The 15205-nt window shown below is 19.5% G+C and overlaps 2 protein-coding genes across 2 annotated transcripts; both read right to left on the bottom strand.

Moving 5' to 3' along the window:
• Positions 1-539: 539 nt before the first annotated feature.
• LOC122501184 lies at positions 540-4649 on the bottom strand. The gene is made up of 5 exons (XM_043610479.1): positions 4626-4649; positions 3901-4265; positions 2288-2387; positions 2071-2193; positions 540-602 (listed from the first exon to the last, which is right to left on the bottom strand). The coding sequence occupies exons 1-5, from the start codon at positions 4647-4649 to the stop codon at positions 540-542; spliced, it is 675 nt and encodes a 224-aa protein (XP_043466414.1).
• A 2967-nt stretch (positions 4650-7616) lies between these two features.
• LOC122501183 lies at positions 7617-13591 on the bottom strand. The gene is made up of 7 exons (XM_043610478.1): positions 13576-13591; positions 12814-13080; positions 10718-11009; positions 8946-9042; positions 8713-8832; positions 8160-8315; positions 7617-7914 (listed from the first exon to the last, which is right to left on the bottom strand). Exons 1-7 carry the CDS (start codon positions 13589-13591, stop codon positions 7855-7857), a joined length of 1008 nt encoding a protein of 335 aa, XP_043466413.1. The 3' UTR covers positions 7617-7854.
• Positions 13592-15205: the final 1614 nt, after the last annotated feature.

Below are 15205 nucleotides of genomic sequence, written 5' to 3'. Positions count from 1 at the left end.
TACCTAACTCGATAAAAATTTAATTATCGCGAGTTACTTTTCTGCTTCAATGTTCAGATTAAATTTTGAATTTGTTTTTTGACAAGTTGCTTTCTGCGATTCTTGATTTATGTAAGTTGATATACTTTTTTTAATACGATAAAATAAACTCGAAAAAACGGATGAGATTCGACGACAATTGTATATATACAGCGAACTTGAAAAAAGAAAAAAAATTACTTTCTCGAGAGGTTTCTTTAAATTTTGATATTACAATTTGTTTATTGCGATTATAAACTCATCTAAATTTCCTATAGTTTTTTTACTTTTCTCTTTTAATTGTTTAATAAATTTTTTAATTCTTGGAAATATTGTGCAAAAATTATTTGTTTCCTTAATTTTATATTTATATTTGTATATTATGCTTGTTTATATTTTTGACTTTTGATTAATTAATTTGATGATAACGTCTCAAATATTTTACAAAAATTATTTTTTAAGCAATAAATTCGTCAGAAAAATGAAATTTATCGGCAGGCACAGTTGGTGACTAATTCGAATCACGAAAGTGCTTCCTTAAATTTTTCACGTCCCTTTGTTCTCCACTCAATCAATCTAGGTATCTATGGAAAAAAAGTTTATTATCAAAAAATTCTTTTTTACTTCAAATTTTTATTTTCAATATCACGGACAGCAGTACCTCCTTTTCATAATCTGTAAGATGATCGAAATATTTATTCCAACTACCTCACAATTGATTGTTACAACAGGGTTGCCACGCAACCTGGAAACCTGGAAATGTCAGAGAATTTTTATAAACCTTGAAGAAACCATGGAAAAGTCAGGGAATTTTAACTGGAATCCTGGAAAATTATTGTTTTCTAAAGTTATTGTACTTATTCTTGAAATGTAATTTTTCTTTAATTCAATTTTCTTAATTTAATTTTAAAAGATTAAAAAAGCCTTTACAATTCTTCTTCGCAATAATTCAATTATTTTTATAAATAATCAAAAAATTTATAGATTTACAATTATTTTCATAAATAATAAAACTCATCGCAAAATTTCAATTAATTTTAATACAATTTTAATGGAATTTCTCGAAAAATTCGTATAATTATTCTTAAAAATTTTATTCAAATTCATGAAAGAAATTCAATTATTTTCAAAAATAATACAATTCTTCGCAGAAATTCAATTATGGACAAAAGTTTAAAAAAATTTATCGTCAAAATTTCAATTATCTTTATAAATATTAAAATTTTTCTTCAAAATTCAATTATTTTCAAAAATTTTAATGAAATTATTTTTAACAAATTCAATATTTTTTTCAAAAATTCACTTCAATATGTACTATTTTAATAAAATTGTCTAAAAGAAATGAATTGTTTTAAATTTTTTTTACAAATTTCTTCGCGATAATTCTATTATTTTCAAAAATATTCAATTTATGTTTACAGAGATTCAATTATTTTTATAAATATGTAATACAATTTTTTACAGGGATTCAATTATTATTTTCATAGATAATAAAACTCATAGCAAAGTTGAAAAAAAGTTATAGTTAAAATTTCATTTATTTTTATAAATATTAAAATTTTTCTCTAAAATTCAATTATTTTTAAAAATTTTAATAAAATTCTTGGCAATATTTCAATTATTTAAAAACATTTAATAAAACTCTTGACAAAATTTCAATTATTTTCAAAAACTTTTCTCTCAATTCAATGAAATGATTTTACAGAGATTCAATTATTTTTAATACATTTCTAATCTAATTTCTCGAAAAATGAAACTACTCTTAAAAATATTATTGAAATTCGTAAAAAGAATTTTAATTACCTATTTAAAAATTTGTTGATAAAATTCTTTAAATGAGAGTTTAATTTTAAAAAACATTGAATTCTTCAATAAATTTTTTTTTGTTTAAATAATTGAATTCTCGTAGAAGTTTCTAATAATAATTGATTGAAATATGAATTTCAGTTAAAAATTTAAATAATAATTGAGTTTTGAAAAGCAGGTCTTAAATGACCTTTTTTGTAAAAAAAAAATAAAAATTTGTATTAAATTTTAAAAGAAAATATTTACGTGATATTTCAATTGTTCGCCAACGGAACAATAAACATAGAATACTGCCAACATGTAGGCAATAAATAAAATCATGATTGCTATTGGAATTAAAGGAAATTCATCCTTACTTTTGCCGATGATCTACAAACACTTGAAAAATATTAATAAGCAACAAATAAGTTTTTTTCTAGTTCCTAAATATAAGACAATAATTTTTTTTCAAAACAATACCTACAACATTAAGTTGGAATGCCTGGAGACAAAATTCAATAGTGCTAATGAGAATTTCAACTAAAAGTAACATATTGAATGCTTCCTCGATTGCAATGACAAATCTACAATATTTAAAATATTTTAAAAAATTATTGAATTTTGAAAAATGTGTATTAAAAATCAAAATTATTTTATTATTATTATTATTATTATTATTATTATTATTATTATTATTATTATTATTATTATTATTATTATTATTATTATTATTATTATTTTACAATAAAAACGAAGAAGAAACTGCATATTGAATTTCACAACGTTTATAATCTATTTTTATGTAGAATTTTTAACTATGAACTGTTTTTTGGGAAAAAATTGGTTTTTATGTAATTTTTTATTTTTCAGAAACTTTTTATTGTTGTTTTTAAAATTGCTTGATCAACTATATTTTAAATGGAAAAATTCTCAAAGGAACATTTTTAATTTTTTTTTTTGCGATTGAAAACTCAATTTTCTTCACTGAAAAAAAATTCATTTGATTCGAATAACTGATTCCTTGATTTAAATAATTTTTAATTAATTCAAATTATGTGTTTTAATTGTTGATCATAAAAGTTTTTGGATTTTAGCGACGAACAAAAAAATTAACAACAATATATTAATAAATTAATAAGGAAAAAAAATATACAGATTTATTTATTTGTTCTTTGAAAATTTTGTTTGTTTTCAAATATGATTTATAAAATAAAATAATAATTCTTAATAATTTTTTATTTTTTTTTTTTGCAGGTCAGTTTCCATAATTTCAAGTGACTGATGTAAAAATAGAAGTAAGTGATTTTATTTTCTAGATTTTTTATTGTAATGTGTTTACATTACTTTAAATTTAGACTTTAAGGATTTATTTATTAATTTATTTAAAATTTTACAGAATGGTATATTTATTAATATTTTAGAACTAGAAATATTTTTTTGTTTATTTATTTGAACATAAACGGTTTTTAAAATGAGTCCTTCCGTATAATACTTATTACTTATAATAATAATTTTGATAAAAAAAAGTTTATTTATTTATTTATTTATTTACAGTTGATTTCAATTAAAAAATCGGATAAATCTTTATTTTTCGAATAATTATTTAAAATTAATTGAATACTGAAAGAAATTAAAATTACTCTTACAATTTTACGAAGTAAAAACTTATGCGTTAATTTTATCATTATTTCTACTAAAATCTATTTCCAGTGTAGTAAAATTTACTTCTTAAATAATAAAAATCGACAAAACTTCTCAAAAAATCCGGAGGCAATTTAGTATTTACTACATGAAAAAGTTTCTTCCTTAGTTTTTCTTTTTATTTAAAAAAAAGAAAAATTTAGCTGAAACTTTAATAGAATGGAATTTTATAGAAGAAAATTTGTATTTAAATTTGAAAATAGTAAAAATTTGTAATCCTGTTGATAATGACTGTATTATTAACTCTATTATTAAATTATTATTAAATAAATAAATGAATAAAATATAATTTTCATTATAAAAGAAATTATAACTTTTTTATTTCGTAAAATTATAAATTACATTTTATAAATAATAAATTTATAAATTATAATTATAATTAGTACAAAAAATGACCTGTTAAGTTGTTGATTTCTTTGAACAATAATAGCGAATTCCTCTTGAAATTGTTTTTTACATTTTTTATTGACAATTTCCTCAATGACATTAATTAAACGATATTTTAATACTGCAAATTGTCCACACAGGTGGATTATTAAAATTCCAAAAAATCCATGTACACCCGCATAGGTGACTGTTGCAAGAAATGTTGTTAAACATTGCATGAGCCATGTCATCTCAAACATTGGAGTAAAATTTGTCTCATAAGGAAAATGAGAGACAAGAAATAAACGACGTTCATTACTATTATTGAAACTACTCAATTTATCGGCAATAATATTATAATAAATTTCACCCGCCGTATGAAATTGAAATGTTCCCTGTGACAATATTAGACAAATTAATGATAATTTCCTTGGAATTATTCCAATCTTCATTTATCGAAGTCACAATTGGCCTTAATTCTTCATATTGCAAATTAGAAATTAGAAATTAGAAATAAATTTATTATAAAATGTATTAATTAGAAAAAAATTTAAATTACACGGAAAAAAATTTGAAGCAGTCGTAAGTTTCTCTCGAATAGCCAAACTATTAATTGAAACTTGAAACAACTGAAAATTTTACTTTAGTAAAATTTGTATTATATAAAGATTTTTTTTCCGTGTAAATAAAAAAACTAAAAAAGTAACTAAAAAATTGAATTTTTATTTTTATTTTCAATTTTTTGATTCTCTTACCTGATTTATTTTTCTGGATGACATAAATCATATGAGAAGAATAATTATAGATGGAAGCTCAACTTTGCAAAGAATTTCGGACATTACGTCAATGTCTCCCCAGAACATAATTAATTTCATTGTTTGCGATAAAATTATGAAGAAAAAAATACATATAAAAATAGTAACAACACGGATAATTGTTCATAATCCTTCCGATTCGTCGGACCATATTCCAATAATTTTCAAACTAATCTTGCAAATTCTCGTGCAATGATTTGCAGCTATTCAAATTTATTTTCATTAATCAACGAATCAACAAATCTTTTATTTTGATAAAGAAACAAATAAGTAAAGAGAAAAAGCAAAAGAAAAAAAGAATAGAAAAATAAATAAAGCAAAAGAAAAATTACTACTAAAAAAATTTTGTTTATTTGTTATTTTTAATTTAGAATTTTTTACATTATTTATTTTAAATTGTTATTTTTAATTTCAACTATTTTACCTTATTCTCTCTAAATTCTTTTTAAGAAAAATAAATGGAATATTTAGAACTTATAAATAGTGGTTTAAATAAATTATGAAAATTGTTTTATAATTCATGTTTCTGAATTCAAATGAATATTTATTTACACGAAAATAATGTTTTCTTTTAAGGAAGTAAAAATTTATTTGTGCCAAGTATTTAATTATTTATTTTTATTTTATTTATTTAATTGTTATTTTATTTTTATTGTTTTATATATAATTTTATAGTCATTATTTTAGTCATTGTTTTAATGCAGATACTAACATTTCTTTAATTGCCTTAAATAATTGATTATTTAGTTCAAAATCAAAATTTATTTCTATTAAAAAAAATTGTTTTAAATAAATCTAAATTTTGATTTAAATTAGAAGGTATTAAAAAAATGTATTTATTTCTTTCATTAATATTTTTTTTAATTTGTTTAATATTAATACCTTTTTCACCGTCCATTGAAGTTATTGTAATCCAAAGGTTTCGTTAACTATACTATAACCGATTAAACCCTTTCATGGGGGAAGTTTTTTTTAGTTTGATCGACGCATGCTCTTTTGAATTAGGCACACTGCACCCTCTTTTTCTGATCATTTAATAATTCACCAATTTACCAATTGCGAAAAACTGTGAGGCTAGTTCTTAAAAAGTTTCACTGCTCTTCTTAATTTATAAAATTTGTCAAATTATTATAAGTCTTTAGCTCACAAATTTTTTTCTTTTTTCATTCATTAATTTAATTATTTTCTCTAAATCTAATTAATAAGTTCTTTAAATCTAAATTGTAAATTAGTGAAAATTAATCCGCTAATTAACATTATTATAAGATTATTCACTAATTTTTAGTTGAATATTACTATTTTGTTCAGTAGTAAGTAATTTTTTTTTATTAAAGTTTAAGTAAGATGTGACTAAATTTTTAAAATTTGAAAAAAATTTTTAGGAATCTTTAAAAATCTTATTTAAAATACATAACTTAAAATACACACTTAAAACTTGAAAAGATGAAAAATAACTAAACTAGTGAAAATTCTTACTATTGCAAATTAGTAGCTCAATCCTCACTAATTTGAAATTTAGAGAGAGAAAGAGCAATTTTTTACTAATTTTCAGTAAAATTTTCCAATTTCATTTAGTACCTATAATTTAAAATTTCTTCAATTTTTCAGTAAAATTTTTAATTTTCAGTACAATTTTCTTATTTCATTTAGTACCTAACTTAAAATCCCTTCAATTTTTATAACAAAGAGTTAAAAATTTGTTGCTTTTGTGAAAAGTTTTCGAAATTTTAGTTTGTTAATTGACCAAGAATTAGTGGAAATTTTGAACTGTTATTTAAATTAATAAATTTATAGCCAATTTTAAATAATAAAAAGTTAAAAATTTGTTGCTTTTGTGAAAAGTTTTCGAAATTTTAGTTAGTGAATTGACCAAGAATTAGTGGAAATTTTAACTATTAATTAAATTTACAGTCATTTTACTTAAAATTTATTTAACCTTCTACTTAAAAAAAAAAAATTCAAAAAGTTTATAATTATAATTATTTCCATAAAATTTACAGACGAATATTTTTTTTTAAATTTAAAGTTCACTCAGAAAATACTATCATATTAAAATAATACATAAGAAATTGAATATCAGTAATGAAAAAAAAAGTTTACAACTTTTTTTGTTTGCAAAAAAGACGATATTCGATTAATTTCTTCTTCGTGTGTTCATGTGCTTCGAGTGTTCTAATAGAAAAAAAAATTGCAGTTATCAGCATTAAAGGCTTTAGACTTAAAAAAAATTAAGTTTTTTGCAATTAAACACAGGTTAATTAAAAGTGGATAATATATCAAATAAAATGGTCAAGAAATTGCACATTCACTTTTTTTATTTTGCAACAATTTTTTATTATTCAATGTATGATTAAATATTTTATCTTATTTTCTTTATTAATAATTAGTTATTTAAAAATCCGTTAATAATTTTATAATTCTCGTTAGATTGCTTTCTTCCTCTTGTATAAATATTATAAAATTGCTTATAATCGTGTACAAATAAACAATAAACTATTATGTATACAATATAATATTACACTGAGAAAACAATATAGAATCAAATATAATTATGTTTATTATACAGTCAATCAAAAATTATTTTTGAATTAAACAATAATTTTTATTCAATAAAAATTACTTTTAATTGAAAATTATAAAATATGTAAAATAAAAATAATTCAAACATATTTGTCAACTTATTTTTGGAATTTTTTTATTTTATTTTTATTATTTTGGATTGAAAAAAAATTTATCTGTGTATATATTTTAAATGTATAATAGTTTATTGTTAGTAATAGTTTTATTAATATTATTTATATAAACAATTTATTATATTATGTGCTGTGTAATGAATATAGTGAATATTATTTTATAATTTATACATATTTTTAACGCGTCACGAAGAAAACGTTTATAATGACGATTTAAAAGAAAAAATAATTTCCTATTAAAAAAATTTTTACAATGTTTCTTAATCAACAAGTTAAGAAAGAAAAATAATGTAAACGTAAAATATTATTTTCTGAGTAAAAAAATTTTTTTTCCTTCCAATCATTGCGATGAAACCCTTTCTTCTCACGATGCGTCTTTTTATTTTGTAATAAATTATCTATATAACTGTCAGTGTACAAAAAACAAATTAATCAAGTCCTTGTAAAAATATAAATTTCTTATTGTCACAATACTGTTACACTTTTTGTTGCATCGTTAAAAATACCGACAAAATAGCAACTGATTTCTTAATTATCTGAAAGGAGATATTTTAAAATTATTTAGAAAGAATTAATATAAATGTTTTTTTAATATTCTTTTGTAATTTGTTTCCCACAAGGAAAACTTTTAAATTTTATTTATATAAATAATATTTTATAACTTATTAAATTATTAAGTAAAATTATTATTAAATTCTTATATTAAAATAATTTATTTATTTTATAAATAATTTTTTTCTTCATTTTTATTTTATTAATAATTCATTAATTCAATACAAACCATAGCAAAAGTCTCATAAGAAAATACACAGAATTTTCCAGCAGTTATTTCCAATGGTGATTCGGTCTTTAAAAATAGCATTATTAAATTTTTAGCATCCAGTGTCTGTAAATTGTACCATTTACTTTTGTAAACACTGTATTGTAACTTAAAAACCTGAAATTATGAAAAAAAATGTTATATGCAATTTTTTTATTAAAAAAAAATAATTTTTTTTCTATTATAAAAATAATAGTATGAAAATTAATTTTTTAGTAAATAAAATTAAATAAATAAAATCTGAAATTCAAAATTCAAAATTAGAAATAATTATTTTTTATTTACTTATTTGTAGTTAAAATTTTTCTTATCTCTACAATAAAAATGATTAAATTTTAATTAATTAATAATTAGGTAATGATTTGAATTAATTTAAGGACAATTTTACATGAATAAATTCAATAAATTTGTATCTATTCAAAAACAATTTTTTTTCAAAAAAACTATTTAAAAACTAATTTTTATTCAATAAATAAAAAAATAATCAAAGTAATAAACAATTGTTTAAACTTACTGCAATTTTTAACTTTTCCCCAAGATAGCATACAACAAACAGATTTGCTAAAATAGTAAAAATGTAAGCCAGACAGAAGAAAAAATCCAAAAAAGTAATTGTATTTGTTCTGTGCATAAGCTACAATAAGAAAAAATTATTAATTTGAAATAAAAAGGCCTATTACTAAATATTAAAAAAAGAATTATTATTAAATACTCTACTGGAAAAAATTTATTTTATTTATTACTAACCATGAGATTATAACATTGCATTGATAATTGCAAAGAATATAGTATCATTTCCACAAGAAATACATGATTAAATGTGTCCTCAATTGTTGACGCAAATCTTCAAATTTAAACATATATTTCATTTTCGAATCAAAAAGAATTTTTATTTATTGAAAAAAATAAATACAAACAAAATTTTTTAAAAAATATTTTGTTCTCTATATTGCTTGACAACAGGATTTGCAATTTCAAAAATAATAATTATTACAGTAGTAATTAATACTAAAAATGCAAAAAATTAATACTATTGAAAAATATTATAATTGAACATTTATTTTGGTAAAAAAAATCAAGTTTTTAATTGTAAAAGAAAAATAGTTTATAATAAAGTAAAAATATTGTCGTCCGAAAATTATATAAAATTGAAAAATTTTTAAAGAAATGAAATTTAGACAAATTTTTCAAAAATAAATTGAAAATTTTAAAACAATTTTTATCATAAATTTAAAAAAAATCAAGTTTTTAAAAAATTTTTATTATAAATATGAAAATTTATGATTTTTCAAAAATTTTAATGCTAAAATTCTTAAAAGAAAATTTTCAACAATTTATTAAACGAATTTATGCAAAATATTTTAAAAAGTCAAGTTTTTATGAAGCTTTTATAACAAAATACGAAATTTTATGATTTTTCCAAAAATGTTAATGATAAAATTCTTAAAAGAGAGAATTTTCAACATTTTTTAAAACTAATTTTTGCAAAATATTTTTAAAAAATAGATAGTCAAGTTTTCAAAAAATTTTTATTATAAATATGAAAATTTATGATTTTTCAAAAATTTTAATCATAAAATTCTTAGAAGAAAATTTTCAACAATTTGTTAAACGAATTTTTACAAAATTTTTTAAAAAGTCAAATTTTTTTTGAAACTTTTGCGAAACTTCAATTATTTTCAAAAATTTTTCTCTAAAATTGTTTTCTCTAAAATTGAGTTATTTTCAAAATTTTCCATTTCAAGATTTTTTTATTAAAACTTTTGTGACTTGAATTATTTTTAAAATTTGCCATTATAAAATTCTTCAAAATTTGATTTTTGAAAATTTTCTTGAAATACTTAGAAAAAAACCAATTAATAAAATCTTTAAAAATTTCAGTTATTTAATAAGTTTTTAATTTTAATATAATATTTCAAAAATTTAATTTTTTGTAATATAAAAAATAAAATCAGTTGTAATTTTTATCGAAAAAGTCGCCTTTTTTTGAAATAGTGGAAAACATTTCAAAAAGTATTTCAGTTGAAGAGAAAAATTAAAGTTATTTTCTTAATAATTAAAATCACAGTTCAATTAATAAATTTTATTGACGAAAAATTAAATAACTTGATCACAGTTTTTCTAGGAATATCAAATTGAGACAAAAAACGTATCAAAAGTGTTGCATCGCAACAATTTGATAACTTAATAATTAATAATTTAATAATAATTAATAATAATAATATTAATAATTAATAATTTGATAATTAAAATTCTTTTTTCAACAATTTGATATCCTCAGAAAAACTGTGAAGAAATTAGAGTAGTTTCTCGGAAAATAAATTTGAATTACTATTTACCTATTGAGATCTTCATGTTTTGTGACAATAACTTTCAATTTTGTTAAAAATTCTTTGGAATTTGAAAAATTCTTTGAATTAACGAGCGATTCAATATTATGTTCCAAAATGGAAAACTGACTATGAACATGTAAAATGAGTAGAGAACAAAAACTGAGAATTCCAACAAAAATAACTGACGAATAACTGGCTCCAGAGCATTGAAGAAAGCAAGTTATTTCATAGGCAGGACTTTTTAAAAAGTCATATGGATAATAAGCGATATAAAATAATTCTCTATCCCTTTCAGCACGTCTACTATTTACAAAAGTACGTTCAAAAATATGCGATCCAATTGCTGATGCTGTGATAATGAAGGAAGTAATAGAAATTGTTTTTGCAATTTCAGCATCACTTCTCATTAATTCTATTTCCATTTTACTTTTTGAACGATTCCAATCATCGTAAATTGAAGCAACCAATTTCTTTAAATCTAAATAAAAAGTTTTGAAAATTAGTTTTTAAATTTAAGTGAATAGAAATTTTTTGTTTTGAAAAAATTTTTTCTTTACATACTAAAACATGAAGATATCGAAGACATATCTCTGTTTTATAATAATTGAAACATCCATAAAATTTTTTAGAAAAAATCAAATTATTTACAAAAATTTTTTATAAAATTCTTCGCTAGAATTCAATTATTTTTACAAGCAATACAATTTTTTACATGAATTCAATAAATTAAGTGCAAGAATTCAATTATTTTCGTAAACAATAAAATTTTTCACACGTTTTTGATTCCTATTTAAAAGAAATGTATAATGAAAATTCGTTGCAAGATTTCAATTATTTTCATAAATAATAAAATTTCTCACAGGATTTCTATTATTTAAAAAGAAATGTAATAAAAATTCGTTTGCAATAATTCAATTATTTTCCTAAGTAATAAAATTATCACAGGATTTTAATTATTTTTAATACAATTTTAAGTAAATTCTTCGAAAAATGTAATTGTTTTCAAAAATTTTATTAAAATTCTTCAAGAGAAATCAATTATTCATTGTCAATTATTTTTAATAATTTTTGAAAAAGTTCATTGACAACTTTCAAATCCATTTTGTTTACAATTCAATTTTACAAAATTTCGATTACTTGGAAATTCTTAAATTTAATATAATATTAGAAAATAAAAACTTCATATCATTTCTAAAAAAAATCAAATAAACTTTTTCAAAATAATTAATTCTACAGAATTGTTAGTTAAAAATATGAAAAATTCAAATTTTAAAAGATTTTAATTTCAAACCTTTTCAAAATTCAATTATTTCTAAAAATCCACTCAAGATTGTTTCTAATATTCAATTATTATTTAAAATTTTAACTGAAATTCATTTTTAAATCAGTTTTTCTTTGAAAGTATTACGAGAATTCAATTATTTAAGTACAAAAAAACATAATGTATTGAATAATTTGAAAGTTTTTTAAAATTGAATGCTTAAATTCATAATTTTCTGAACAAATTTTTAAACATTTGTATTCTTTAGGCGAATTTTAATAAATTTTTTAAAAATAATTACATTTTTCGAGAAATTCGATTAGAATTGTATTAAAAATAATTGAAATTCTGTCATGAGTTTTATTATTTATAAAAATAATTGAATTCTTGTGAAATTTTTATTATTTATGAAATAAATGTTCACGTAAAATTTTATCGAACTTTTTTTTGCAATAATTGAATTCTTTTGAAAAATTTTATTAAAATAATAGATATTGAAAAAAAAATCATTCAATTGAGAACTTTTTTTTGAAAATAATTGAAATTTGGCCAAGAATTTTATTAAAATTTTTGATAATAATTGAATTTTGGAAAATAATTTTATTATTTATAAAGATAATTGAAATTTTTAATTTCTGCGAAGAATTTTATTACTTTTGAAAATAAGTGAATTTCTGCAATCAGTTATAACTTCTGCAAAATTCAATTCTTTTCAAGTGTTTTTAAGTAAAATTCTGCATTATTTTTAATAATTATTTATATATTAAAAAATTAACTAATTGTTTTGAATTAATAAAATTTTTTAAAATTTGTTTAAAATTTATAATTAAATTCATTAAAAATTAAAATTTTATAAAATTTAAAATTGAAACCTTTTGAAGTTTATTTATTTATGAAAATTGTGAACGCAACTCTATTAAAATTAAATTAATTTAGAAAAATATTCGTGGTAAGAAGCAAAATAACTCCGTTTTACGGTACATATTAAATAATTTTTTAATATAATTTGGTGAATGTTTACCTTTTCTTCTATTGCGAATAACAATTAATTTCAATAATTCCATTAATATTGGAATATTGGCTAACGTCAGACTTTCATTTACTAATTCAAAATTTGTGTAGACTTGAAAGAGAAATATTGTTTGCGGTATTATGTTAACTACAATCATATTTAATTCCGTTAATATTGATAAAAATAATGATAAACGTTCATGTTTTTCGTTTGGCTCTGGCCATGCACCGACTATTCCTAAATTCACTCGATTCCATTTAAGTAAAAAAGCTTCAACTGGAAAAATTTTAGAAGAATTAAATAGAAAATTATTCAAAAATCATAACCATTTACTTTTTTGTTTTTTTGTTTTTTTTTTTTTTTTTAGAATTTCTATTTAACCAAATTTTTATTTCAGAGCAATACAATTTAAATGAATTTTAATTTAGCATAGATCTTATTTTAATAATAATTTTATAAATGAGTTGAACTTTTAAGGGGCTGTCAAAGTCGATGCGATTTTTCCATTGAAACTTGATTTGGACGAAGTAAAAAATATTAAAAAAAATTTTTTTTTGTTATATAGTTTTAGTAATTTTTAAAAAATATTATTCATGTTGCTACCGAAATTTTTCTAGTGATTTCTAATGTTGTTTCTAAATAAACAAAATTATTTTTCCAAGATTTTGAATAAAAATTTGTTAAAATCATTTTATACTACAAAAACACTATGAGAAAAATAATTGAAAAATAATTAATCATTTAAAAATAAAATTATTTTATAAAAATTACCAGGTTTTTTGGTCATTTTAATGTTGTTATAAAGTTGCGATTGCAGAAAGTATAAGTTTAATGAAACACAGGTCCGATGGAATAAAAGAAATTGCGCAGGCTTAGAAAACTTTTCACATTACTCTATGAAAAATTCACTCGCCTCATCAGACAACTTACGATGTATGTAGGAGTTAAAAAAACGACTCTTAATTTGCATATTAAATTATTTCAACTCGTTCTTTTTCAATGGAAATTGTTCAGTCTTCATTGTCCACTCGAAGTAGATACACATTTTCTTCAAATTTAAAATTTTTTCCCTCATGTGTATACAGAATTCAACATTCATTTTTTTATTTTTTTATTATATTTTCGTCTCTTTATTTTTCGAAAAATAATTTTAAAATCAAGAAAATTTTGATAAGTTCGGATCACTGCTAAGTTGAAGAAGAATTAAGTTACTTGTGAAATTTCTTCATTTTAAAATGAAAATTTATTATTGTTGAAAATTTGTATTAAAATTTGTGCCCTTATTTCGTTATTAAAAAGAAAATACTTTTAATCAGTATATAAATAAAATTCTTAGATTAAATTCAACAAATTTTTAATAAAATTCTTTCAAACGATTTAATTATTTTCAAAAAATTTTCAAAATTCAATTATTCCAATTATTTTCAATATCTACTATTTTTATAAAAAATTTCCCAAAAGAATTCAATAATTTAATTACAATTTTTATAAAATTCTTTGCAACAATCAATTATTTTAATAAAATAATAAAATTATCAAAAAAAATTCAATTATCTAAAACACAATTTTCATAAAATTTTTCGAAAAAAATTAATTCAAAAAGATTTTTATAAAATTCTTCGCACAAATTCATTTATTTAAAAAAAATTTAAGAATCCTTCGCAAGAATTCAATTATTTTAAAAAATTTTAATAAATTCGTTGCAAGAATTAAATGATTTCCATAGATAATAAAATTCTTCATATAGGATTTCAATTAATTTTTGTAAAATTTTAAATAAATTCCTTGAAAAATACAATTATTCTTAAAATTTTTATTACAATTTTTTCCTCAAGAATTCAATTATTTATTTAATTCTGATTTATTTAATCTTAAAAAACTTTAATAAAAACAATTATTTAAAAAGACTTTTATGAAATTTTTCTTAAGAATTCAATTATTTAAAAAAAAATTTGATATAATTTGTTCATTAGAATTTAATAATTATTTCCAATACATTTTTAATTAAACTTTTTTTAAAGAATTTAATTATTTTCACAAATTTTAATAAAATTCTTCGTAACTATTTATTTTAAAAATTTAAAATTATATTAAATTTCTTTTTATTTAAACTAAACGTTTTTAAAAATTCCATTGAAATAAAAATTTAAATACAAACTTATTGCTCAGGAAAATTAATTTGTTCTACAAGATTTGCACTTTGATTCGATTGTTAAGAAAAAGAAATTATTATTTACAGTATAAAGTTTAATGCATTTAATTGTCACAAGATTGTTTTCACAATAATTATTTTTAATACAACCAATCTTCCGTCAGTTATTACAATAAAAATAACTGCTAAGCATTCATACAATAAAATAAATATATTGGTGAGGCAAAAAAAAAAACCAATGAATCATTT

The sequence above is a fragment of the Leptopilina heterotoma genome, unplaced genomic scaffold (genome assembly GCF_015476425.1).
Source record: "Leptopilina heterotoma isolate Lh14 unplaced genomic scaffold, ASM1547642v1 Lhet_206, whole genome shotgun sequence".
In the NCBI taxonomy this organism is placed as follows: Eukaryota; Metazoa; Arthropoda; class Insecta; order Hymenoptera; family Figitidae; genus Leptopilina; species Leptopilina heterotoma.
The sequence above is the reverse complement of the archived record's forward strand: the minus strand, read 5'-3'. Positions and strand labels throughout refer to the sequence as shown.